Source organism: Mobula hypostoma, chromosome 10 (assembly GCF_963921235.1).
Source record: "Mobula hypostoma chromosome 10, sMobHyp1.1, whole genome shotgun sequence".
In the NCBI taxonomy this organism is placed as follows: domain Eukaryota; kingdom Metazoa; phylum Chordata; class Chondrichthyes; order Myliobatiformes; family Myliobatidae; genus Mobula; species Mobula hypostoma.
In genome coordinates, this window is record NC_086106.1 from 75,902,777 (window position 1) to 75,927,574 (window position 24,798).

The following is a 24,798-nucleotide window of genomic DNA, read 5'->3' on the forward strand; positions in this document are numbered from 1 at the left end:
GACATAGTTGCCATTGCCTGCAGGATTTGAAAGGACTTCATACATAATGGTCCTTATGAGTAGCGAAGTTAATAGCCAAAATTCCAATACTAAAAACAATGAGAATGTTAGGAGGAACATTTTAAGATTTTCATTTTATCTTGTTGGAAAAACATGAGAGTGTATCATTTGCTTATTGAGTGCACACTTTTACCCACATAGAATCTAACACAGAATCTCATAGTGTAATTTGATCATGTGAATACACAGTGATTCAGCTTCTCATAATGAGAATGGAACATAATCAGCCTGCCATATTTAAGAGCAAATCCATATGAAAGGAAATGATTCAGAAACAAAACAATATCATAAGTACAGGAAGGGAAATTCGTGTTTTAGTTAAAGTAACAGCAGCTATGTTATAAAAAAAGATGTTCCTGATGTGTATTGTCATTTGTTTTGTGACATTGGAATGAAATGATGTAATTAAGAAAACAATGTAGCTCAACATTCAGAAGCTCCGAGTTAAATATTGTGTGCTCCCTGCAGCATTTCAAATGACATCGCCGGCTGGGCAAGTGCAAAAGTTATCGACAATATTTTAAGATACTTTAACATAAGTGCTGAAGTTAAATCAAAGAACCATGCTCTTTGGGTAGAATCCTATCTTTAGAATGAGTGAAGCTCTTCAGCACAACTATCACCAATGAATTGACTGAATTTCCTTTTACTCTTGCATGTTGCCAACATATTATAAGTTGAATTACCAAAGGGGCTATTTAACAAAAAAGAATCTTTAAATAATGGCATATGCTTTACACCATTTCAAACCTTGTGATTTCTGGTCCATGAGAAGAGATGGCTTATTAAAGTAGTGCAGTAAAATTCATGAACAACTGAATTCATGTGAGGACACTGATTACATTGAAAAGGTAGGCTGTGCCGTTTCTATGGGACAGATAATAAGCTGTTTATTCTTATCTTCCAGATATGATTTATGTTGTAACATGGCATTGCAATGTATACCTTGTTGTCTATAACCAATTGTTAACTGTACAGGTTCCAACTATGTAGTGTGTGCACTACAAAATGTTGTCTTACAACCCTGTTCATTCTTTTAATGTCTTATGTTGATGATTTCTCTCCTCCTGCCTGAGGCAAGCAGTAAGATTTCTCGTGTATAATTTTCCTTAAGTGTGAGATAGGGAGTGTAACTCAGCTGTTTTTCCAGCTGCATACACATCCATAAATCATTAATAAGGCAGTTAACTGAAGCAAAAATATAAATGATCTGTGCTACCCAACAGAAGACTCTTAATTGACTTCCAGTTATTTACAATTCATTTCTTCACTTAAAGTGATGATTACATTGGAACAAGTTCCTATTTGGAACAGAGTGCAGACATAAGCCATTTGCAACTGAGAACTTTACAGTGCCGCATTGAGTGTAAGCTTTAACAATGTCTGCACGTGATATGCAGTGAGCTTGTGGTAGTTATACTTCACTACAAAGCTATAAACAATAATTAACATCAGCACCAATTTTACTGTCAATTTGGATTGAACAGCAGGGACAATGTTTTGTGAACAGCTTTGCAAAGACAAAAGACAAACTGAAAGTTCTATTAACATTGTATCTTTACTAGTTAACATTCCTTTTTACTGGTCAGAAGTTGAAATTTAAACTAAATATTTTTAAGAAATTATGGTAGCGTATATGAGCAACTAGCCATTTAAAAAGGTTTCATTTTCTAATATTCTACTGCATATATTTCACTTCCTTCCCCAATATTTGAGTGGAGTGCAAAAGATGTTAATGACAAATCAATGCTTTTCTTGCAGATGGATCACAAAACTGAAGGGCGCCTTTACTCAGCAAAACATTGCTGTTTTTCCGTCATATTATCTAAGTAGGGCCCTTTTTTAAATAGACCAGTTTTAACAGAGAAAGCTTTATTAATAATTACAATAAACAGTTTTGTTGCAGGATTTCTTCAGCCATTAATTACAAAGCTCTTCAGTTGCCTCTGGGCTAATTGTTCTCAACAGCCTTGTATAAGACCTAACGTGCTGTAAATTCACCAATCTGCAATGTCTTCTGTTTGTGTTGGCTGCTGGTGCGCTTCAAAACAGCATGGCACACTATGCTTTAACCAACAAGGCATGACTCTTACCAGGTACATTGTTCTGGTGCAGCAAATCTAGTATAAAATCTTCACCACATTGGCAACGTTACCTGCAGCGCAAACGATGCTACAGCACTAATCCACCACAATGCATGTGGTTACTTTTTTTTATCCTTATTAAAATGCATGAATTGAGGTTCTTTGATTGAAAGTGGCTTGAAGTGTTTGCTGTACCCAGCCTTGTTTCACTAGAGTGTGGAAATGTTGTCCTTACATGGTTCAGTTTGGTAAAATTGTCTCTCAGTACAGGATTGATGTTTTCATGTATGTTCTATCTGCAAGAGAATAGAAACAATTAGTCTGCAACAGAAACAAAGAACTGGAATTTAAAAATGAATGGGTGGTTGATAGTTATCATAAATTCCATCGACCCAAAACCAGATACAATAATCATCAAATCATAATTTGTTGTGCCATTTTCCACAGATATAAGCTCTGTGCATCGTCAACTTCTTTATTGTTATTACTGGGTATCCTTCTGCAACTAGATGGAGCTCTTCCTTATTTAAGAGGATTTCAAAGTCACGATACTTGAAACTACCACAAGAGTGGTGGTGGAGCTGAAGGAATACCAAGACTGGGAATGAGCAATGGTGATTCAGCCCTTGCTCTAAAATCCATCAAACAAATGTTATTTTTATCTACAAGCAACCTTTATCACTAAATCAACTCTACTTAACCTTCTCTCTAATGCATTCTCAGATTTAAATGTTCAGATTTAATTGCTGGACAATAGTTTAATCAATGAGGAAGTTATTTGCTCAGCAAGTGATGGAATTAAAAGCAAAAGTATGATACAGTAGTTGTGTACGCTAATGGAAGATTATAGAGGATGGCCTTTTACTTATCCATGATGATAATCTACCTAAAGACTTCCACATTCAGAATTTCCTTATTTTTTTAAAGCTGTGATAACGATAAAACAAATTGGTTTTAATGCCTCCATTATCAACCAACATCAGCTAATTCAGAATTTTGGGGCCTGCGTATGAGACAGAATCTACAGCACTGACACAAGCATTCAGCCCAAATAATCTGTATTTATATTTATTATCCACATTCCTCTCCTTCCATTCCATGTACCTCATCCCACCCTTTCGGCACAACTATTTCCTCTGACATACTTATCTAGATGCCTTTCAAAGACATTTATACTGTCTCAGTAATTAATTCTTTCCTTATTTCTCTATTAAATTATTTTGGATATTTGATTTCTTGTACTAGATTTTTCCACCTGGAAACTTGCTTCATAAATGTTCACAATTTGTCTAGTCCAAAGTTTGAAGTAAATTTATTATCAAAGCACATATATGTTACCATATGAAACCCTGAGATTCATTGTCTTGTGGGCATACTCAGTAAATCCATAGAATAATAACTGTAACAGAATCAACGAAAGACCACACTAACATGGGCATTTGACCAGTATACAAAAGACAACAAACTTTGCAAATACAAAAAAAAAATAATAATAATAAATAAATTAGCAATAAATATCAAGAGCATGAGATGAAGACTCCTTGAAAGTGAGTCCATAGGTTGCAGGAACACTTCAATGATGGGGCAAGTGAAGTTGAGCGCAGTTATCCCTTTTGGTTCAAGATACAACCCTAAGATTCTTTTTCCTGAGCGCATACTCAACAAATCTATAGAACAGTAACTGTAAACAGGATCAATGGACAACAAACCGTGCAAATGCAAATATAAATAAATAGCAACAAATAACAAGCATGAAATAACAAGACAAAAAGTCCTTCAGGTGAAACCAACAGTCGTAGGAATACCAGAAATAGAATGAGTGTAGCTATCCCCTTTTGTTCAAGTGCCTGATGGTTGAGGGGTAGAAACTGTTCCTGAACCTGGTGGTGTGAGCAACACCCACAAAATGCTGGTAGAACACAACAGGCCAGGCAGCATCTATAGGAAGAGGTACAGTTGACGTTTCAGGCCGAGACCCTTCACCAAGACTAACTGAAAGACGAGATAGTAAGAGATTTGAAGGGAGGGGGAGGGGGAGATCCGAAATGATAGGAGAAGACAGGTAGGGGAGGGATGAAGCTAAGAGCTCGTAAGTTGATTGGCGAAAGGGAAACAAAGCTGGAGACATGGAAGAAAGAAAGGGGGAGGGGAGCACCTGAGGAAGATGGAGAGCAGGCAAGGAGTGATTGTGAGAGGGAAAGAGAGAGAGAGAGAGAGAGAAAGTGGGGGGGATAATAAATGAATAAATAAATAAAATAGGGGATGGGGTAAGACGGGGAGTAGGGGCATTAGCGGAAGTTAGAGAAATCAATGTATATGCCATCAGGTTGGAGGCTACCCAGACGGAATATAAGGTGTTGTTCCTCCAACCTGAGTGTGGCTTCATCTCAACAGTAGAGGAGGCCATGGATTGACATATCAGAATGGGAATGGGGCGTGGAATTAAAATGTGTGGCCACTGGGAGATCCTGCTTTCTCTGGCAGACAGAGCGTAGGTGTTCAGCGAACCGGTCTCCAAGTCTGCATCAGGTCTCACCAATATATAGAAGGCCGCATCAGGAGCACTGGATGCAGTATATCACACCAGCCGACTCACCGGTGAAGTGTTGCCTCACCTGGAAGGACTGTCTGGGGCCCTGAATAGTGGTGAGGGAGCCCCGACACAGACTGGGAGGCCATTTCACTGAACACCTAAGCTCTGTCTGCCAGAGGAATCAGGATCTCCCAGTGGCCACACATTTTAATTCCATGTCCCATTCCCATTCTGACATGTCTATCCACGGCCTCCTCTACTGTCAAGATGAAGCCACACTCAGGTTGGAGGAACAACACCTTATATTCTGTCTGGGTAGCCTCCAACCTGATGGCATGAACATTGATTTCTCTAACTTCTGCTAATGCCCCTCCTCTCCTTCTTACCCCATTTCCTATTTTATTTACTTACTCATTTATTATTCCCCCCCTTTTTCTCTCTCTCTCTCTTTCCTTCTCACAATCACTCCTTGCCTGCTCTCCGTCTTCCTCAGGTGCTCCCCTCCCCCTTTCTTTCTCCCGTGTCTCCAGCTTTGTTTCCCTTTCGCCAATCAACTTCCCAGCAATTAGCTTCATCCCTCCCCCTCCCGTCTTCTCCTATCATTTCGGATCTCCCCTTCCCCCTCCCACTTTCAAATCTCTCACTAACTCTTCTTTTAGTTAGTCCTGATGAAGGGTCTCAGCCCAAAACTTCGACTGTACCTTTTCCTATAGATGCTGCCTGGCCTGTTGTGTTCGACCAGCATTTTGTGGGTGTTGCTTGAATTTCCAGCATTGCAGGTTTTCTCGTGTCCTGGTGGTATGAGATTTGAGGCTCCTGTACCTTCTTGATGGCAACAGTGAGAGGAGAGCATGTCCTGAGTAGTGGGGATCCGTGAAGATGGATGCTGTTTTCCTGCGACAGCATTTCCTGTGGACATGCTCAATGGTGAGAGGGTTTTGTGCGTGATGGACTGGGGTGTACCTACTATATTTTGTAGGCATTTCCATTCAAGGACATTGGTGCTCCATGCCAGGCTGTGATGTAGCAAGTCAATATACTCTCCACTACACATCTGCAGAAGTCTGCCGAAGTTTTAAATGTCATGCAGAATCTTCGCAAACTCCAAAAGAAGTAGAGGAGTAGCCATGTTTTCTCCATAATTGAAATTACGTGTTGGGTCCAGGACAGACCCTCTGAAATAATAACACCATGGAATTTAAGGTTCTTCTCTGATCCTCCAATGAGGAGTGACTCATGGACCTCTGGTTTTCTTCTCCTGAAGTCAATAATCAGCTCCTTGGTCTTTCTGACAATGAATAAGAGGTTATTGTTACGGCACCGCTCGGCCAGATTTTCAACCTCCCTCCTGTGTGCTGATTCATCTCCACCTTTCATTTGGCAAACTTGAATAAGGCATTGGACCTGTGCTTAGCTATACAGCTAATAGTGTAAAGCAAGCAGAGCAGGTCACTAAGCACACAGTCTTCTAGTGAACCCTTGCTGATGGAGATAGTGGAGGAGATGTTGTGGCCAATTTGAACTGACTGGGATCTGTAAGCGAAAGAATTGAAGATCCAATTGCACAGGGAGGCATTGAGCCCAAGGTTGTGGAGCTATTGATTCGTTTTGCGGGGCTGATAGTATTGAGTGTTACACTGTAGTCGATAAAGAGCACCCCAACGTATACATCTTTTGCTGTCCAGATGTTCCAGGTTCCAGATGACCCCACTACCAATCTTGGAATAACTCTGCCTTAATTTCTCAATAGTCAAAATCTGTTCAATATTTCTTGAAAGCTCTAATCTTTCAATTCTGGTCCTATCTCTAGAAGCCCTTCTCTATTTTCTCCAGAGCGTCTACGTCCTACTTATAGTATCAAGACAGGAAGTCTTCATGTTACTTCATGTGGTGCCCAGTTGTACTGTACAAGCTTCACATCACCACTGTACTTCTCCTGTTTTTCGTCACTAATATGCTGGGTGCCAACTAATCAACTTCAAGATTATTTCCAATCCTCTAATGTCTGCTCTGCCATTTACACAAGTGCAGGGGATTGAACATCTGCTCCATTCTTTGGCACAAAATTAGTTTGCTGTTCCTAGCTTTTCTTCTAGTGTCAGATTGCATTTGTTCAGCCTTTGCTACCCTGACTTCTAGTTTTCTTTCAGTTCCACTTGCTCACAAATATTTTCTTCTTTGGCTTCTGGTTCCTTCCTCTGTAGTTTTTGTCTCATTTAGTGTTTACTTTTTCTGTCTGCCTCCTCCAGTCTTAATCTTTTTCTTGAGTGCTATATAAATGCAAAGGTGTTGCCCTATCTAATTACAATCATTACTACAGAGACAGGAAGCATCTGTCTTTGTCTTTTGTACCTCCTGTACCGTGTTACCACCAACATCATCAATTATACCTGGTTATGCTGATGACCTATTTATTAATTTTAACAATGAATAAATATCCACACTGGTAAGTTAGCTAACTATCTCATTCAACTGACTACAATGAAATGCTCGGTTTTGTATAACTGCAGGCAATTTGATATACAGCTGATTATAACAGTTTAAGGAAAGAGGAAATAAATCCTGTTTATAATTTACTTATTTATTTATAATTATATCCCAGTTGCATCCCAGCTTTGGAATTAAATGAAATTTACACATCTAAGTTACAAGCTTGATTCACGTGTTGGCCCTGAATTTGCTGCCAGAGATCAGCTCTCAGTTTGCGTAGTTTCCCCATCAGGAGAGATAGAAGCAGGCTTCGTCCTCATGTCTAGGCCCTACACACTGACAAGGCCTTTAGCAATACAGATGATTTTTATGGGACAATTAAAACCAGCCCCATCCACAAAACAGCTAAAAAACAAAACTTTAGTGGAAGGCTGATTGCTCTTGTTGATGGGCAACTATTTTTTTCTAAAAATTCTGAATGTTTCTGATATTTAAATAGAATTAAAGTTACACGAATGAATGTTGAAAATTAATTAAGTTCTAATTTTGTTCTAAAACTTCTGTTTGCTTAAATAGTGCAGACACTTTGCTGTTTATTATACTTTGCTCTTCCACTGAAATCCAAAAACACTCTCGGTGGCAAATCACAATCAGTGCTAATTGTCCAAGCTGTCAGAAATTTTTGCACTCCCATTCTGGTGTCCATATGGAGTCCTACATTATTTCAGGAGGTTACTAATGATTACTAAGAACCAATTTTATCTTTATTATTGCTTCCTGGCTCAGAATTGCAGGGGGTCGTGAATGCAGTCCAGTCAGAGCAAATCAGTCTCCCCTCCATTGACTCCATCTACTACCCACTGCCAACATAATGAAGGACCCCACCCATTCTCCCTTCTCCCCTTTCCTATTGGGAAGAAGAAGCAAAAGCTTGAAAGCATGTCAACCAAACTCAAGGGCAATCTCTGTTCCACTGTTAGCAGACTCCTGAATGGACCTCTCGTACATTAAAGATGACTGCTTGATATCCCAGTCTACCTCATTGTGGCCTTTGCATTTTACTGCTTATGTGCGCTATTCAAGTTCAAAGTAAATTCATTATAAAGTATGTATATGTCACCATATACAACCTTGAGATTTACTTTCTTGCAGGCACTTACAGGTAAAACAAAATACAATTGAATTTTACAAAAAACCTAGACATAAACAAAGACTGACAAAGAATCAATGTGCAAGAGAAGGCAAACTATGCAAATAAAAATAAAGCTGAGAACCTGAATTGCAAAGATCCCTTGACAGTGAGACGGTGGATCATAAGGAATGGTGAATTAAGTTATCCACGTGCATTCGGCAGCCTGATGGTTGCAGGGTAATAATTTTTCCTGAGCCTCGTGGGGTGGGACCTAAGGCTCCTGTACCTCCTGCTGAATTGTAGCAGTGAAAAGAGGGAATGACCTGGACTGAAGAAGTCTTTGATTATGGATGCCACTTCCTTGTACAGCGCTCCATATAAATGTATTCAATAGTCGAGAGAGCTCTGCCTGGGGACAGACTGGGCTATATCTACCACTTTCTGTAAACATTTCCATTCCTAGAAATTGGTGGTTCTGTACCAGCACTGCAATTTCTATGTAGCTACAACACCATGTACAGCACTGTTTTCTCAATATGGCATGATCTGCCTGGCCAACATGCAAACAAAATGCTTGTCACTGTATCTCAGTAGCCATGACAACAATAAACTAATAAACCACTAGTATGTAAGTCTGAAACATATCACACTTTGTTAAGCAAATGTCTCAAATGCCTGAATTTATTAAAATAAAGCTCTTTCAGATCAAACTTTTTAACAGTGCTTTTGGTTTCTTGGTTTTCCCACGAACAAACAAGTTTTTCCCTTTCATTTTCCACTTGACATCTCTCCATTCCCCAAGTAATATTAATGTACTTCTCTTTAGGGGCATCATATAAATCAGTAGCTGGCGCCTGCCTCCTGCTGCCAGTTTTGTTTTCAGTGGTCAGAACTCTTGGTGTCCTGATCTTAAGTGTCCATGTTCCTATTCCTTGTGATCAATGCTGTTTTAGCTAATTGGACCGCACACTGGATTGCAACATTTAATTGGATCAGACATATAGCATTTCAGAAGAGTTAGAATTTACCACTACCGGCTTCTTGAGGAATTCCTCACCCTCATTTGCTACTATTCCATTTTCCTTCCTAAATTTAATTTTATTGGGACTAAGGGGAGGAAAACTCTGCTCAGAAACACTATGTAAATGCAATAGTAAGCAAGGAGACATCTGATTTGTGCAATGCCTGCACTGATCTCAGCTTTAATGAAAAGTAAGCATGTTTCTAAAAAAAATTCTCAAGTACAACAGTTGTTTTGTACAGTGCAGCGAGTTACTCATTTTGTATTGTCTTTCAACACAAACTTTTAGAGTAAATAAAAACTAGACAGAACCGTGATAATCCAATCTTAATTCTAAAACCACTGTTTAGTTAATTAAGAACAGGAAGAGGCTAATTAGTAACAGAGTGTTTTGTGAGTTTACAGTGTGTTTTAGAGCCTGCAACATGATCTAATATACAGGCAGGGACAGGAAGGATATAAACAAGAATAGCAATTGGGAAGAAAGCGGAATGGGAATTCTCCAGAGTGTCACCCAGGCTTGGGAATTTTATGACTAGAATACTTCATTGATGCTTTACAAGTAGAATGCACACTTAGCCATGACCTTGGTCATACAGCAGAATACTCCAATAAGTGAACCATACCACAGGAGAATACATTCCTTGTATTTAAACCAAAGATAAATTATTTATTTAATACCTGGTGGTTCACAAGAAAACACTGCAAAATTGTAAACTATGTCTGGATTCCTAGGGCTGTACTCCCAGTCACCCGTTCTATTTCTACACCTCACCACTACAGCCAACCATTTCACCTGTGTTTACTCCTACACTCCTCTTTAGGTGCTTTGCATAATGCCTACATCTAAAATCCAGCAACGCATGCTCTCGTCCATCTTTGGCCAGAGGCTGAAATCATTGCAGGAACTGTTGAGATAACCCTCGAGCAGCATGTGCAAAAGCTGACAAACTGTGTCAGTTCTCAGTCTGTACCGTGCAAGTCTACCGAGCTTTCCTCTGTTATTTGTGTTTATAATGATTCAATTCAATTGCATTATTCCGGCTTTACGATTTTAATTAATGCATTCATTGTTCGCAATTATTTTTGGCAATGTCTGACTGCTGTGTATGTAGTTTATTTGAAATGTTTTATGCATTTTGACAATGCACAAGTCCCTTAATGTTTGCTGCAAAAAAACATGCTAAAGCTAATGCTGGGTAAAGGTTGTTCTCTGCGTTAAATGTGTTAATTGATTTTAAAAAGAGCTAATACCACACCAGCACTTCAGCTGTATTGCTGCTGACTCCACAATCAGAGCAAAAAAAAATTTCTCCAGAGATAAACCAAATAGAAAAGCAGGAGCCTTCCCAGCAGCATTAAGAAAGTAGTTATAGTTCATCTCTAAGACAATCACAGGAGATTTCGTAAAAGTTTCTTAACAAAAGATGCATTGTCTAAGTGATGCAAAAATTTCCCACCATTGTCTGGAAGAAGGAATGTCCCACATAAGGCTAAGTATTCTGAACAAAATATAATATTTGTGTCTTACTACTTTGAAATCCATAATGTAGTGAGCATTCACTCAGAGCATGGTTATTTTTTTATTCATCAGTGTAACTCTATAAACAACTTGATTCTGCATATTTTCCTCCTGTGCAGGGGCTTAGAATTAACTGTAGGCTTTTTCTCTCCAATTTGTATAGGTTGATATCAACATTTTTATTCAGAAACTAACCAACTGCCTCCTGTTCTGATGGTGATTGCATTTATCTATCTGATTAAATGTCAGTGCTCTTTGTTGATGTCTGGATTTGTTTTCTTTCTTGTGGAAAATGCACCATCTGCCACTGGCTGATTTTTATGCAGTTGGCACTAGCAATAATCCATCCTGTAAAGGTATCAGAAGCCAGTGAGAAATTCATAGCTCACTTGATAGCTCTCAAAGAATGGAAATGGTCCCCATGTGGCAGAAACTGAATATAGAAAAGGGGAAACTTGTTGCCTTACATATGCAATGTTCTGTGCATTCTTCCTTTTATGAAAATGTTCCCCTGAACTTTATATTTGGGATTGTTTCAAATCAAATAATATTTCCACCCCACCCCTAACAGAATTTTGTGGGGCTGAAAACAACTGTGGAGAATAAATGAAAAATATTTAACTTCACATTAACAGCTTCAAATGATTCCAGATTCAATGATTCTTTGAACATTTGCTTTGTAGTAGGATAGGACAGATTCAAGGTAAAACTGGAAGGCAATCCAGACACACAATCTCTGAACATGTTTAATTATTCAACCATAATCACTATTTTCACATAGGTCTATTATTAGAAAATAGATGTAGATGGAGATCGTAAATTTCCCCAGAGGAGAATTGGTTAATCTATGATGGAAATTTACCTTTCAGTAGTTCTTTTTATGATATTGTAAATGTGTTTTACTTAAACTGCATGGGTTAAGTGAGTCAAATAGACTCTGCTAAAACGTCTGGTACATTGCTCACAGCAATTGTTCGTAGGACAATTCAATTTATTCTCATAGAAATCTTTCTATGTAAATGGATTCATTTGTCAGTCTACATTGTTAAATGTATTCAAAATACCTAATACTTTTTCCAAAGCTTTATCAGAAACCATTATAGATTGTTTCTTTATGTTGTAATCCTTCCTCTATCCTCACATTTAATTTTAACTATTGGAGAACAATTCTTGCAAATGAAAGTCATAGGTGAAAAATCAGTAGCTAGTTCTTAGCGCAAGGTAACTGAGAGCAAATGATAGAGTGGAGGGTGATGAGGTGAAGGACTGGTCGAGAAGCACTCCTCCTTCTCTAGAAGTTATTTGTAGCTGTCTCCTAAGATCTACAACATCAATAAAAGAGATTCAAACACCAAACTTCCCTCTAGTGTACATTTTGTTCCTGACAGAATAAACACTGCCATTCAGAAATCTAAACATGGTATACTTCAGGTCAAGGTCTTTGTCTTTTGTTAGAGCAAAGGGATAATTGCAGAAAATGTAGTTCAAACATGTTACCCCCTCAATTTTCCAACCCATGTCCCCTGTGAGTACATCTCCACTTTAAAATTCTACAGTAGCAGAATCAGCCTTTATATTTCTATTTTCCACATCGAGTTTGTGAACTATATTGGTAAGCTCATCAGATCAGATGGTAAAATGATTGATGTAAAGCAAAAGTCTTACTGTTTTGCCTTCGCAATCCTGTAAAGTGAGTGAGGATTAAACAGTGACTTCAAAAGATCTACCTTGAGATGTCAGTTGACCTGATTGTTATTTTGATTGACTGCCAGTTCCTTCCACATTTTTGAAAGCAACTTTGAATTGAGGATTCAGTGGAAGTTAAAAATCTGATTGACGCCTTATGTGAGTCAAACATGTGACACAAAAAAAGAATACAGCCTTAATTAGTACCATGCACAAAATGCTAGAGGAACTTAGCAAGTCAGGCAGAGTTGTTGGAGAGGAGTAAACAGTGGACATTTTGGGTTGAGAGCCTTCCTTCGATGACCAGATGAACTGGAAACACATCTTTAAAATATTTTCTAGTCTCACACCTCCCACTGGGGTATGGGGGTGTTGTTTTTTTATCCATATACTTACTGGAGTTTCCCATCAAGCCAATAGAAGAGCCTCCCCTGCTTTGAGACTAATTCTCAATAAGATCCATGGCTTCACGTCCATTGGTTGTTGCATTTCCACTAGTGTTGGCAGTGATATCACTACATTTAAAAATGCCCTCATGTGCTTTGTTGGAGTGCTTTAGATATCCTACTGTTTCTGCCAATTGGCAGTTCCCTGCTGAACAAAGCTTTGGGAATTCTACATGCCACTAGTCCAAAGATCAAGTTGGATTCCAATGCACGCGTGCCTCAGAATAAGACACTCTTACTACTTGCTGCCCTCCGTAAATGATTCATTGGTAAATAGAAATGATCATGTTGTTGAAACTTTGCCAGAAGATCCACAATTCCAATTCACACAGTAGGCTGTGAGGATAACATCTAGTATGTAGTGATTCTGATTGGCAAAGTAACTAACAGATGTCGCCGAACAAAGAACCTACAAAGGACAATGGCAGCAATCATGATTAGTACAAGACCTTAAGTCTGTCACTGATCACGACTTCAGGGAGTGCGACCTTATTTTTCCCTGTGATGAAGCAGTCTGACAGGTGATCAGATAGAAGTACAGGTATGTAAAATTATAACAGGAATAGATACAGAAGATAGAATCTCTTTTCCCTTAGTAGGGTATCAACAAGAAGAGGTAGGGTTTCAGGTGAAAGGAAGGAGTTCTGAAGGGGAACTGAGGGAACTGGTTTTTTTACTCAAAAGTAGACTTGCTGCCAGAGGAAGTGGGGGAATCAGATACAATCACTATGAATAAGAGACATATAGACAGGCAATCAAACAGACAAGGCATAGAAGAGGATGGATCCAATGCAGGCAAGTGGGATTTGTTTAGATGGGCAGAAAAATGGTTAGCATTGATGGGCTGAAGGATCCATTTCTATGCTGTCTGATTCGATGACTCTATAGCTCTAATAACTAGGGAATGGATGGAGCAGCCTTTTAAATTGCTTGCACTGCATGAGCAAAGCAGTGTGATAACAGCTGAATATCCTTTAGGCTGTGTTTACTCTCCAACAATCACTGGCAAAGACCAAGTTGCAAATGACCAGCGGAATTGCTCTAATTTTGGCAGAGAGCCAGGAGAGGCTGAAGCTGCAGCTTTCTGCACACTTCACGCGCACCACAACAAACCGTCTGCTGATCTTGCCTGGGGCAAGTACGCTGCTGTTTGATGGTATTGGTGCTTACAAATGGTATTGAACTCAGGCCTTGGTCTATAACTCAGGCCATCATACCAAGATTTAATTGCTGGGCAACATTCACAAATCTGCCTCTGCGTCCAAGTCTCCCGCTGTGCACCATAATTAAAAGATCCAAATGCTTTTGTCAAGATTAACAAAAAACAAAGAGATTCTGCTGCTTTATTATTAGCTTCTCCTTAATTATGAAGGTTGAGAAAAATCTTGCCAGGTGCTAAATAACCAGTCCAAAACCCCTACAATGAATTCTGAGAGAATCTCAACCATCAGTTGTTTTGTGTTTGCAGACAATGAAATGAGAGACGATGAAGGAAGGTGAAGGAAGGCAAACTGGCTTATCTTACCCACAGGACTGCAGACCTTAAGCATAAGGCAAGAAAGTTAATGACAGAATAGGGGATAAGCTACAGTCCACTATTCAAAAAACTAGCAGGAATGTTATCCATAGAGTTTTGGACATCAACAATCTTAAACTTCCAAAGAGCAAAATAGGAGCTAACAACTCCACTTTAGATACTAACACAAAACCAGAAGAAAAATCCAGAGTAACACACACAAAATGCTGGAGGAACTCAGTGGGCCAGGAAGCATTTATGGTGAAGTTTCGGGCTGAGACTCTTCATCAGGACAGAAAAATCCAGTGCCTTTTAGAAAACACGATTCAAACCCCAAATAGATTATTAATTTTGTTTTCTCTGTAAAGTTAGATAAGGGGCGGGTTTTGCACTGTTAACCTGAGAAATCTAGAATAGCCATTTCAAGACTCCTCCTGTCATTGACAAACAGGACTGTGCTGACAGAGCTTTTGATCAGGAATGTACTGGAAATAGTCCACACCTTCCTCAACCCACCCACAGACCCCCACTGCACCCGCCAACTCACTAACCCCGGTACTTCTATAGCCACTCTTCTGTTCTGAAGCCACATGACTCCCAGAATCTTTGAGGCTTTGCTGTTACGTCTGAACTACAAAGTGCATCCATAATAAGTGACCAGGCCTTAGGCGGCAGAAACTGAAGCACAGACAGCCTCTGGACCGGCTGATGGCCTTTGGACAGCTCCTGCTATCAAAAGCCTTCCTCAATTGTCTCTGTTGATCATTCGGAAATAGTCCAAACACACATAATTAAGATTAGAAAGGTTTTTTTAAAAAATTAATTAACTACTGTAAATTAAGTAAAGAAATGTAAAGTGGGTATAAAAAAGGCAAAATTTAACTTTCTCATCTTTTTAGCCAAGGTTTATTTGTACTTGGCCCCCCAGTCAAGACGACATGGAACTGTTGCAGCAGTGCAAAAGATCTGTTGCATCCACATCGGACCTTCAATGCATTTAGTAGTTTTACACAGCAGTGCACAGATACAGAAACTCTGAGCATGCCAATTCATGGATACAACAAAACCAGAAATTCTATTCCATGCCATAAGTATCATCTGTCCCATTGTTCCAACCCCTTTGCTTGCTTCTTTCTTTGATTCCGTGCCCCACCCTCACTCCTTCATTGGCCTCCAGCAAGGACTCAGTGAAACTCAGCTGGTCATCACTAAATTGGCTGGTTCACAAACTTCCTAACTCATTGTTAACTTCCACAATTTTAGATAATGCACCGTGTAATAGAGCAGCTGAGCTCTGGTGCTGTGAATGCGGAGTCTGTACGCTCTCCCCAAGACATGTGGGTTTCTCAAGATGGTTCAGTGGTCTTCCCACATCCCAGAGATAGACAGGTTAGTCAAACACTAGAAAATGTGCAGGTGAATGGAGGAATATGGAGAGAGTTGCTGGAAATGTGAGGAAAATAGGTTACAGGGAAAATTACTGGGGGAGTGGGATTGTGAGGTGAACTGACATAAATGCAATGGAATTAGAATGAGAATCAGAATCAGGTTTAATATCACTGCCTTATGAGGTGAAATCTGTAGTTTTGTGGCAGCGGTACATTGTAATACATAATTAAAAAACTATAAATTACAATAAGAAATATATTTTTTTAAAATTAAATTTAAAAAGTAGTGCAAAATGAGAGAAAAAAAAAGAAGACATATTGCCATAGTGTTCAGGGGTTGCTTCATTGTCCATTCAGAAATCTGATGGTGGAAGGGAGGAAGCTGTTCCTAAAACATTTAGCGTGTGTCTTTCGGCTCCTGGACCTCTTCTTTGATGGCAACAATGAGAAGAGGACATGTCCTGGGTGACGGAGATCCTTAATGATGGATGCTGGCTTTTTGAGGCACTGCATTTTGAAGATATCCTTGATGCTGGGGAGGCTAGTGCCCATGATGGAGAGAGTTGAGTTCAGGACTTCCTACATTTTCCAATCCTGTGCAGTCACTGCTCCATACTAGACGGTGATGCAACTAGTTAGAACACTCTCCATGGTACATCTGTAGAAATTTGTGAGAGTCTTTGGTGTTATACCAAGTCTCCTCAAACTCCTTATGAAAGATAGCCACTGTCATGCCATCTTTGTAATTGCATCCATATGTTGGGCCCAGGATAGATAGTCAGAGAGGATGACACTCAGGAACTTGAAATTGCTCACCTTTTCCACCACTGATCTCTCAATAAGGACTGGTGTGTGTTCCCTTGACTTCACCTTCCTGAAGTTCACCATCGATTCTTTGGTCTTACTAACATTGAGTGCAAGGGTGCTGTTGCGACACCACTCAACCAGCTGATCTATCTCACTCCTGTATGCTTCCCAGTCAGCATCTGAAGTTCTGCCAACAATAGTTATGTCATCAGCAAATTTATTGATGGTGTTTGAACTATATCTAGCCACATAGTCATGGGTGTAAAGACAGTAGAACACTGGGCTATGGACACATCCTTGAGGTGTGCCAATGATGATTGTCAGCGGGTAGGAGAAGATATTTCCAAAATGGCCTCCTTCAGTGTTGTAGGGAAGTATGGAAATAACTGTCCTTGACATTTCCCGTTGCTCAAGTAGTTGCTGGAATTTACTCTGCTCTTACTCTTAAACCTTCCACCACTCCTTTTGTCCATTTTTGCTCACTTGTTTCTTTTGTCTTTTATCTTTCTTTTGCCTTTTATTCTCTACTTTTGTGTTTTGTCTTTTAATCTCTCCACCCTTCCTTTTTAGGTTTTCTTTCCTGTCTCTATCTCTGTCTACAAAAGATTAAATCTTTAACTTCCAGTTCTCAGTAAAACACATCTAACTAAAATGTTTATGCTCTTTCTCCCGTAGGTACAGTATGACTATCATTTCTGGTTTTAATCCAAGAATTATCAGACAAGGAAATTTTACTCTCTAGTGCTGGTGGGATAAAATTGGTGATGTTCTGAGTGGAATTTTATGCACAAGGTAGCTGTGGGCATAGTTTTACTGTGGGCATACTTTCAATCTCAGCTTCATCAGCTAGTTTGAAAAATCTGGACAATCAGCTCTTAAAAGTTTGTCATAAATTTTCCCATGCTAATTATCTTGTGAGGGAACTAAAAGTGGATCATACTTTAAGTGTGTTTGTACAAGTATCTTGTACAGCTAAAACACAGAATGCAATTGTTCAGTTAAAATAAGAAACTGAAGCCTTGCATGTGAAACACCAAAATTTTTCGGAAGTGCACAATACTTCACAAGTCAAAAACTCTCTTCCTTTATGAAGATGAGAATATGGGATAGCTTAACGTTATCTTTATAACATTGTTGATGTTGTAGCAGCATGCAATATGTCAAAATTAAAAGAATAACAACTTGTGTAATCAGAGTTCTGAAATTTGCATGCCTAAAAGGTTCCCAAACTTCAGTATGTCTTTAGTAAAAAGTTGAGGAATGCAGTTCAAAGTAGTTCGGGTTGATTCCAGTCATTGCTGATCTTAGTGCAAAGACTGAAGAAATGCAATTAGGCTTGGAACTATTAGATTAGTGGGGGAAGAAAACTGGTCGGCATTCTTGATTTTGAACATTATATTCAGCAACACTTGTATCTTTCAGGCACTGCAGAGAACAAAGTCACACTTGAAAGTGATGTTCCCACATTCTAATATATGCTGACAGTCAGAGGAAAGGCTTAAACTAAAATAATGGCTGGTGATGTACTAAAGATTAGCCTTACTTTTGCAATTAGTCATAAGAAATAAAAAGCTTTCAAGAGGAGTGGGAATTAAATTTGCCTACAACAGAAATGCTATTCCTTAACATTAATCACAAGGACATTTTACTTTCAATTAAGCTTTTTTTTCCAGATAAAAAACATTGACCAAGATTTGTACATAATAATTCCCTTATCCTTATTTGCAATTTGATGCTTATTTTGGCACAGACCACTTGGACTTCCTTTGCTACATGGCTTGCTGAAACTATAACCTATTGACTCTTGAGTACAAATAACCTTAACAGCTTCAATCAGCTAAACACCATTCTCTCAGCATCTGTACTTAGTCAATAAAATGATGGTCAGCACTTTTTATTTGCTACTCTATGTACAAATTAATTTAGGAAACTGTGTTGATATAATGTGTGGCTGGGGATTTTGAAGCAGCTTTTAGCTCCGTTTGTGAAATGGAGTCAGTCCCAACAAAGGTAATCAAAATTAATGAAATCAGTCGTCAGTGCCAGCCCAGCAAAATTCTGAAGTTTGACACAGAGTAAAGAGAAATAATTAGATTTCTCTGGTATAATGGATAAATGGGGGAGGCCGTTAAGGGGAAAACATTCTGTGGTCAGCCACTGTCAGTACCGTTATACACAGCCTAAAAAAAGCTGCAACGGAGTTTGTACTTAGATCCTGCATCAGTCAGCAAAATATAGTGTGGGACTAATAATTTGAAATGACTTTGTTTTTTTTTCCCTACACCATAATTCTTCCAGGCCCATCACATCAGATTAAGCACTTTGCTCTGGAGGATCCTGAAATTTCATTAAATCCAAGTAGCCTTTTCTCCCCCCTCTCTCAACTCTTGTTTGGTAATACTGGCTTATTCATTTCTGCCCTTACCTTCCTCTTGTTGTGTACTCTTCCACAGCCGGAAGAATGGGGCAATCTAGGCTACAGACAGCTCTCTCAACCGTGTTGATCAGTTTTATTAATAAAATGAGCTGCTTGGTCCTTTCCCCGACCTTCCTATCTCCCTTCTCTCCCCATCTCAAGACACAAAGATGGCATCAAACTATCTGAAGAGAAACATGGAGCCCCTATCCTGGCCAATGTTAACTCTCATCCAATATTAGTTGCAAAAATCAGGTGATGTACCATGTCCAGTCCTTACCTACATTTTGATTGCTTCTATTTTGTGTTGGCACTCTATGGATATCAGTACTTTCCCTTCTATTACTAGAATTTTCTTCAAGAACTATGTCGCCTACAATGTTTTCCAGCCAAAAACAGGGAAACTGCATCTTTCATGTGGTGTGTTTAGTTTATGTGACAGTTCATAAATTTGTAAGGTGTTATTCTTTCATCAAAACTGATGGAGTCCCATACTTCAGATCATAAATTTTACCACTTATACTTTGGTTTCCTTGAGGGATCGCCATCACACCATGTCTGAGAAAACTATGATTTGACCGTGCAAAGGTGTTTTGCCGCATAGTACAATCCATTACATCCAGTGCCCAGTGCAAAGCTATGGTGTCATGATTATTCCTCTTTTCTCCCTCCAGCTTTCTTTTTTGCTTCTGTATTCTAACATAAGGTGTAAATGGGAAATAATACTTCAGTTTTTCTGCATCATTTTTCCTATATATTTATTTCTCAACTCCTTGACCACGTTACTTTCATTATTTCTTTTGCCTTCAGTACGGAAATCAAGAGCTTGTTTTAATGTGACAATACTGGGTTAAATTAAATTTAGCTTTAATGCAATCAAATTTAACACCAGTAGATGATCTTTTCAACATTCCCGACAAAGTGGCAATCTTGAACATACAGCTAATCATCACAAGATAAAATTTAAAACATCACTGTGTCTCAAAGTATCCATTCAGGCACTTACAGTATTTGGTCTAGGAAAAGCTTCACATATCTGCATGAATCTTACGCAGATCATCCTCAATTCTGACAATAATCAACTACCAGGAGATGTGCCACAAAACACTCCAAACATCCATACTTTAGAATAGAACTGAGCATAAAGTGTTAAATTTTGAGTAGCTGCTGCACCATAACTTCAAGTATTCTACAGTTTCTTTACACTTAAGCAAGGAGCAAACCACATGTTGTAAGTTGTGGTCAAGTACTTTACACTGATAAACTGCTACACACAGACATTTGTTTATATTAATAAGCTAAAGGTTATCGGCTGCAATGTCATCTATTGACTGTTCAATATGCTTGTGTTCAAATTCTTTATCAGATAAGGCTTCACACTTATATTAAGCAGGTCTTCACTGATCATGAACAAATTGCTAGGAGTGTAAAGAATGACAGCATTAGTCAGTAATATCTCCATTGACATAAACTGTAAGACCATAAGACAAAGTAGAATACTTAGGCCATTTGGCCCATCAAGTCTGCTCTGCCATTCCATCATGGCTGATTTATTATCCCTTTCAACCATACTCTCCTGACTATCACGCACCCCACCCCCAACCTTTAACACACTTACTAATCAAGAACCTGTCAACCTCCTCTTAAATATACCTAATGACTTGGCCACCATGCAATACGTGGCAATGAATTCTACAGACTCACCATCCTCTAGCTAAAGAAGTTCCTCTTCATCTCTGTTCTAAAGGGAGGTCTTTCTATACTGAGGCTGTCCTCTCTGGTCCTAGGAAAAATCCTCTCCATGTCCACTCTACTTAGAGTATTCAATAGGTTTCAATGAGATCCTACCCCCTCATTCTTCTTAAATCCAGCAAGTACAAGACAAGAGCCATCAAAAGTGCCTCATACGTTAACCTTTTCATTCCCGGGATCATTTTGTACGATAAATGTTAACAATGCATTTGCCTTCTTTGCCCATAACACAACCTGCAAGTTATCCTCAAGGGGATCCTGCACAAGACTCCAAAGTCCCTTTGCACAAGTAACCAAAAGTTACATTTCTTAGACTTTTCAAATAATCCCTCTGTAACACTTACTTATACTCTCACCATGAGAACTTGAAATATATTTTAGAGAATTAAGCAATTAAGTACCAAACACCTCTTTATTTGCCAACTCAGAACTCTGTGAAGAGATTAGATTAGATTATGAGGACACTCTGTCTTTATTTATTGTCATGTAGAAATGCATGCATTAAAAAATGATACAATGTTCCTCCAGTATGATATCACAGAAACACAGGACAGACCAAGACTAAAACTGACAAAAACCACATAATTATAACATATAGTTACAGCAGTGCAAAGCAATACCATAATTTCATAAGAGCAGACCATGGGCACGGTAAAAAAAAGTCCTGGTAGCCCCAGCATCTCACGCAGATGGTAGAAGGGAGGAACTCTCCCTGCCATGAGCTTCCAGCGCCGCAAACTTGCCGATGCAGCATCCTGGAAGCACCCGACCACAGTCCGACTCTAGAGTCCATCCGAAAACTTCGAGCATCCGACCAGCTCTCCGACATTGAGCACCAAGCAGCATCTCTGCCGAGCGCTTTGACCCCGCCCTGGCCGCCAAGCAACAGGCAAAGCCGAGGATTTGGGGCCTTCCCCTCCGGAGATTTCGGATTACACAGTAGCGGCGGAAGCAAAACAGGCATTTCAGAAGTTTCATCAGATGTTCCTCCGTGCTCTCACATCTGCCTCCATCAAATCAGAATTGTGCACAGCATCCTACTTGACAAATAACAGATATTCATCACCGGTGTCGCGCCGCCATCTTCTCCTCCTCCACGCTATGTCAATAAATTAAGTCAGAGACTAATGAGAATTTGTAACTCTCCATGTTGGCAGGTACTGACAGTTACCATTCACATCCTGATTAGATTTTAAGTTACCCTCATCAACTTTGAATGTCATGCAAAAAAAACTTTCTAAACTGGTGTCCTTATAAATGATTAAAGCCCCATTGCAGGATCTGCAGGAACTCCAGAGAAATGGCACTCTGCCTCTCTAGGCTATTCAGTAGTTTTCTGTGCAGGTTTCAGCAGGAAGTTTGAGGATGGCCCCAAAGAAATTCAACTCAGTTTCATCTGTCTGATTAACATCAATTAATTGGCTTGCTTTCTCAGAAGCAATCTATCTCCAACTAAAAAGAAAGAAAACTTTACCAGATTATAAAATCCCAAATGAAAGACCATTTAATACTTGTTTTACATCAACAAAAGAATCTGCGATTGCTTCCATTCTTCAGACTTTTCCACTGTGCTACACTGTTCCTTTTAAAAGCTGCTCACTCCTTCTGTTAACTTATCTGACCCTGTTTCATCAATCGGCATCTCTGATTTTTAACTGGCACAGAGCCTCGGACAAATGGAATGAGTAAGTCTCTGTACTGGTGAAATTGATGTTCGGAAGAATGTGTCACATCATAGTCTACAAAATATTAATTGGTGTGAATAAGTGAGCAAGTGCTATGTTTCATAGTTTGCTTTTTGTATTAATTTATTTCATAAATGAGAAAATTATATACACTTTACAATTACGATTTGGTTAACATATAGAGAACAAAGGAAAGCCACCCTGTTCCACTATCTGAGTTGCCAGCCTTTCTGTTACAGTCTGTAACATGTCATTAAGAATTGATAAGTGAGACACATCAATACACCTACAAAATAATGCCTATCTCATTCTATTTAATGATTAAAATATATGCATTACTTCATGTTTTAAAACTCTACCTAAATGTTATTGGAGAGCCCTCAAGCTTCCTTGGATTGGAACTTCCTTTATACTCTTTTTTTAATGCTGAGGTATACACTGAAAATGTGTACATCTGACATACTGAAATGCTGCTAGGTCATTGGTGATCTTCATTAAGATGAAATAGTTCAAGGGCATTGATTGCTTGTCTAGGGATCCTTAGCTATTGTTGTTTCTGGATCAGGATGAGTTATATTTTTCAGCTTCCTCTGAAACTGTATTGTTTATTTTTCCATTTTCAGAAATGGGCTTTGGTGTTTTTTAACTGGCTTTCAGAACAGAATCCAGATTAGTTGTTGTTTGTAGAAAATCACATGCTCAAGTAGCTGCGGCATCCAAGGAACTGGAGAATCAAACTGCAGTAAAAAATATGCCTATTTAATGCAATCATTGAGCATTGTGTTCATTAGCGTGTCATGGAGAGAAGTCTCTGACTGATTTTTTTTAGTCACCACGAAAAAGCCCAGTAGGCAAGGAAAAAAAAACAATCGCAAGGGCATTCATGGCCTTTGCGCATTCTCCCTGTCCGATATGATTAAATTTGGACTTGTAGCTGTCTGGTTACATCTTCTTTTCGGTGCTCATCTGTGGTGTGTGGAAAGGTGATGTGATCTGTGTGCATTTGGATGTATGTTTCAATTTGCTGTTCTGCTTGTGACTTTATGTCACCAAACGTAAATCCATTCTTCGTCTATACTCTGGTGTGCAAAGATCTGTGATTGCCCACCCACAGAGAGGGGAGTAGGGAAGTGAGCTCCCAGGTTACAGAAATGCAACTCATATAGTACACTTTTCTGGGAGGCAGCTCTGATAGGAATAGTACATGCAATTACTTGGGTCGAACCCTAAACTACTCCGGCAGTGAAAAATAGTCTTGCATGGAATATGGAAACAAATTTTCAGATTAAGGGCTATATATTTGGGACTGAGGTGAAGACCAATAAATTTATGAAGTGGATTGTAATTGATTTATGTTGTGGATGCACGGTAGGATTTTGAACACTAAAGGAATCAAGGATATGGTGATCAAACATGAGGAACAGAAACAACCTTTATCTTATCACAATGCCGAGCAAGACTGAAGGGCTACATGACCTGCTCCTGCTTATTGTTTTAACCACAAGGTATAAAACACAGAAGGAATCATACAGGCTTTGGAGGGAGGACACTCTGCAGACTCATGGGGAAGATCTTCATTGCACTTGGCTTGAAATACACATAAGCAGTTACTTTTGCTCCAGAAACTAGGAGTGCTGTGAACCATAAACATAATGCAGCATTGATTTAAAAAGACAAGTTTGCAAATTTAAAAAAAATCATGATTAGGTTGCTTAATTAGTGTCTCATCTTATTTTCTCTAGTCATTTCAATACATTAATGCCCTAGGTTGTGCATATACTGAATGGTGGCTTGATGCAAATGAAAACGCACTTTGAAAGTTTCCAGTTTTCTAAAATTCATGCAGAGTATGTAAAAAGAAAACACATTGCCTCAACCATTTTAATAAACTTTTGGATAACGCTGCTATGACAGCTGCTGTTGCACATAAACAGTGACAAAGCAGCATATACAAATTCAGCACACAATTGCACACCCTTCCACCTTAAACCAAACTCAGACTTAATTTTGCATACAATAGTCACATTTGCCTATATTATTCAATCTTCCATTTTGCATTCAATTAGGCTGCATTTGAAATGGACCTTGAAATGCAAGTTAACTGTTGAGAAAGGACCTCTTGGCTCATGAGTGACAAAAGGCCATTTCACGCTCATGAAAGAGCCCTGTATGTAATTCATCGCAGCTAGAGTATGACTTCTATATCCCACTATAGGCGCTAACAAGGTTGCTATGGGGATGCTAAAGGAACAGTTTGAATGTGCAAATGCTTCATTGCAGCTCAGGGATTTCACCATCCGAAGCAAGACTTGCTCAGAAA

The 24,798-nt window shown here is 39.1% G+C and overlaps 1 protein-coding gene across 3 annotated transcripts in view; it reads right to left on the minus strand.

The window, feature by feature from the left end:
* Positions 1 to 836: 836 nt before the first annotated feature.
* dacha (dachshund a) overlaps positions 837 to 24,798 on the minus strand; it is a 396,346-nt gene continuing 372,384 nt past the window's right edge. For all 3 annotated transcript variants that reach the window (XM_063060634.1, XM_063060633.1, XM_063060635.1), the window contains one exon: positions 837 to 2,440. In XM_063060634.1, coding sequence (XP_062916704.1) covers positions 2,406 to 2,440 — 35 coding nt within the window. In that variant the 3' untranslated portion in view covers positions 837 to 2,405. The remainder of the gene's footprint in view (positions 2,441 to 24,798) is intronic.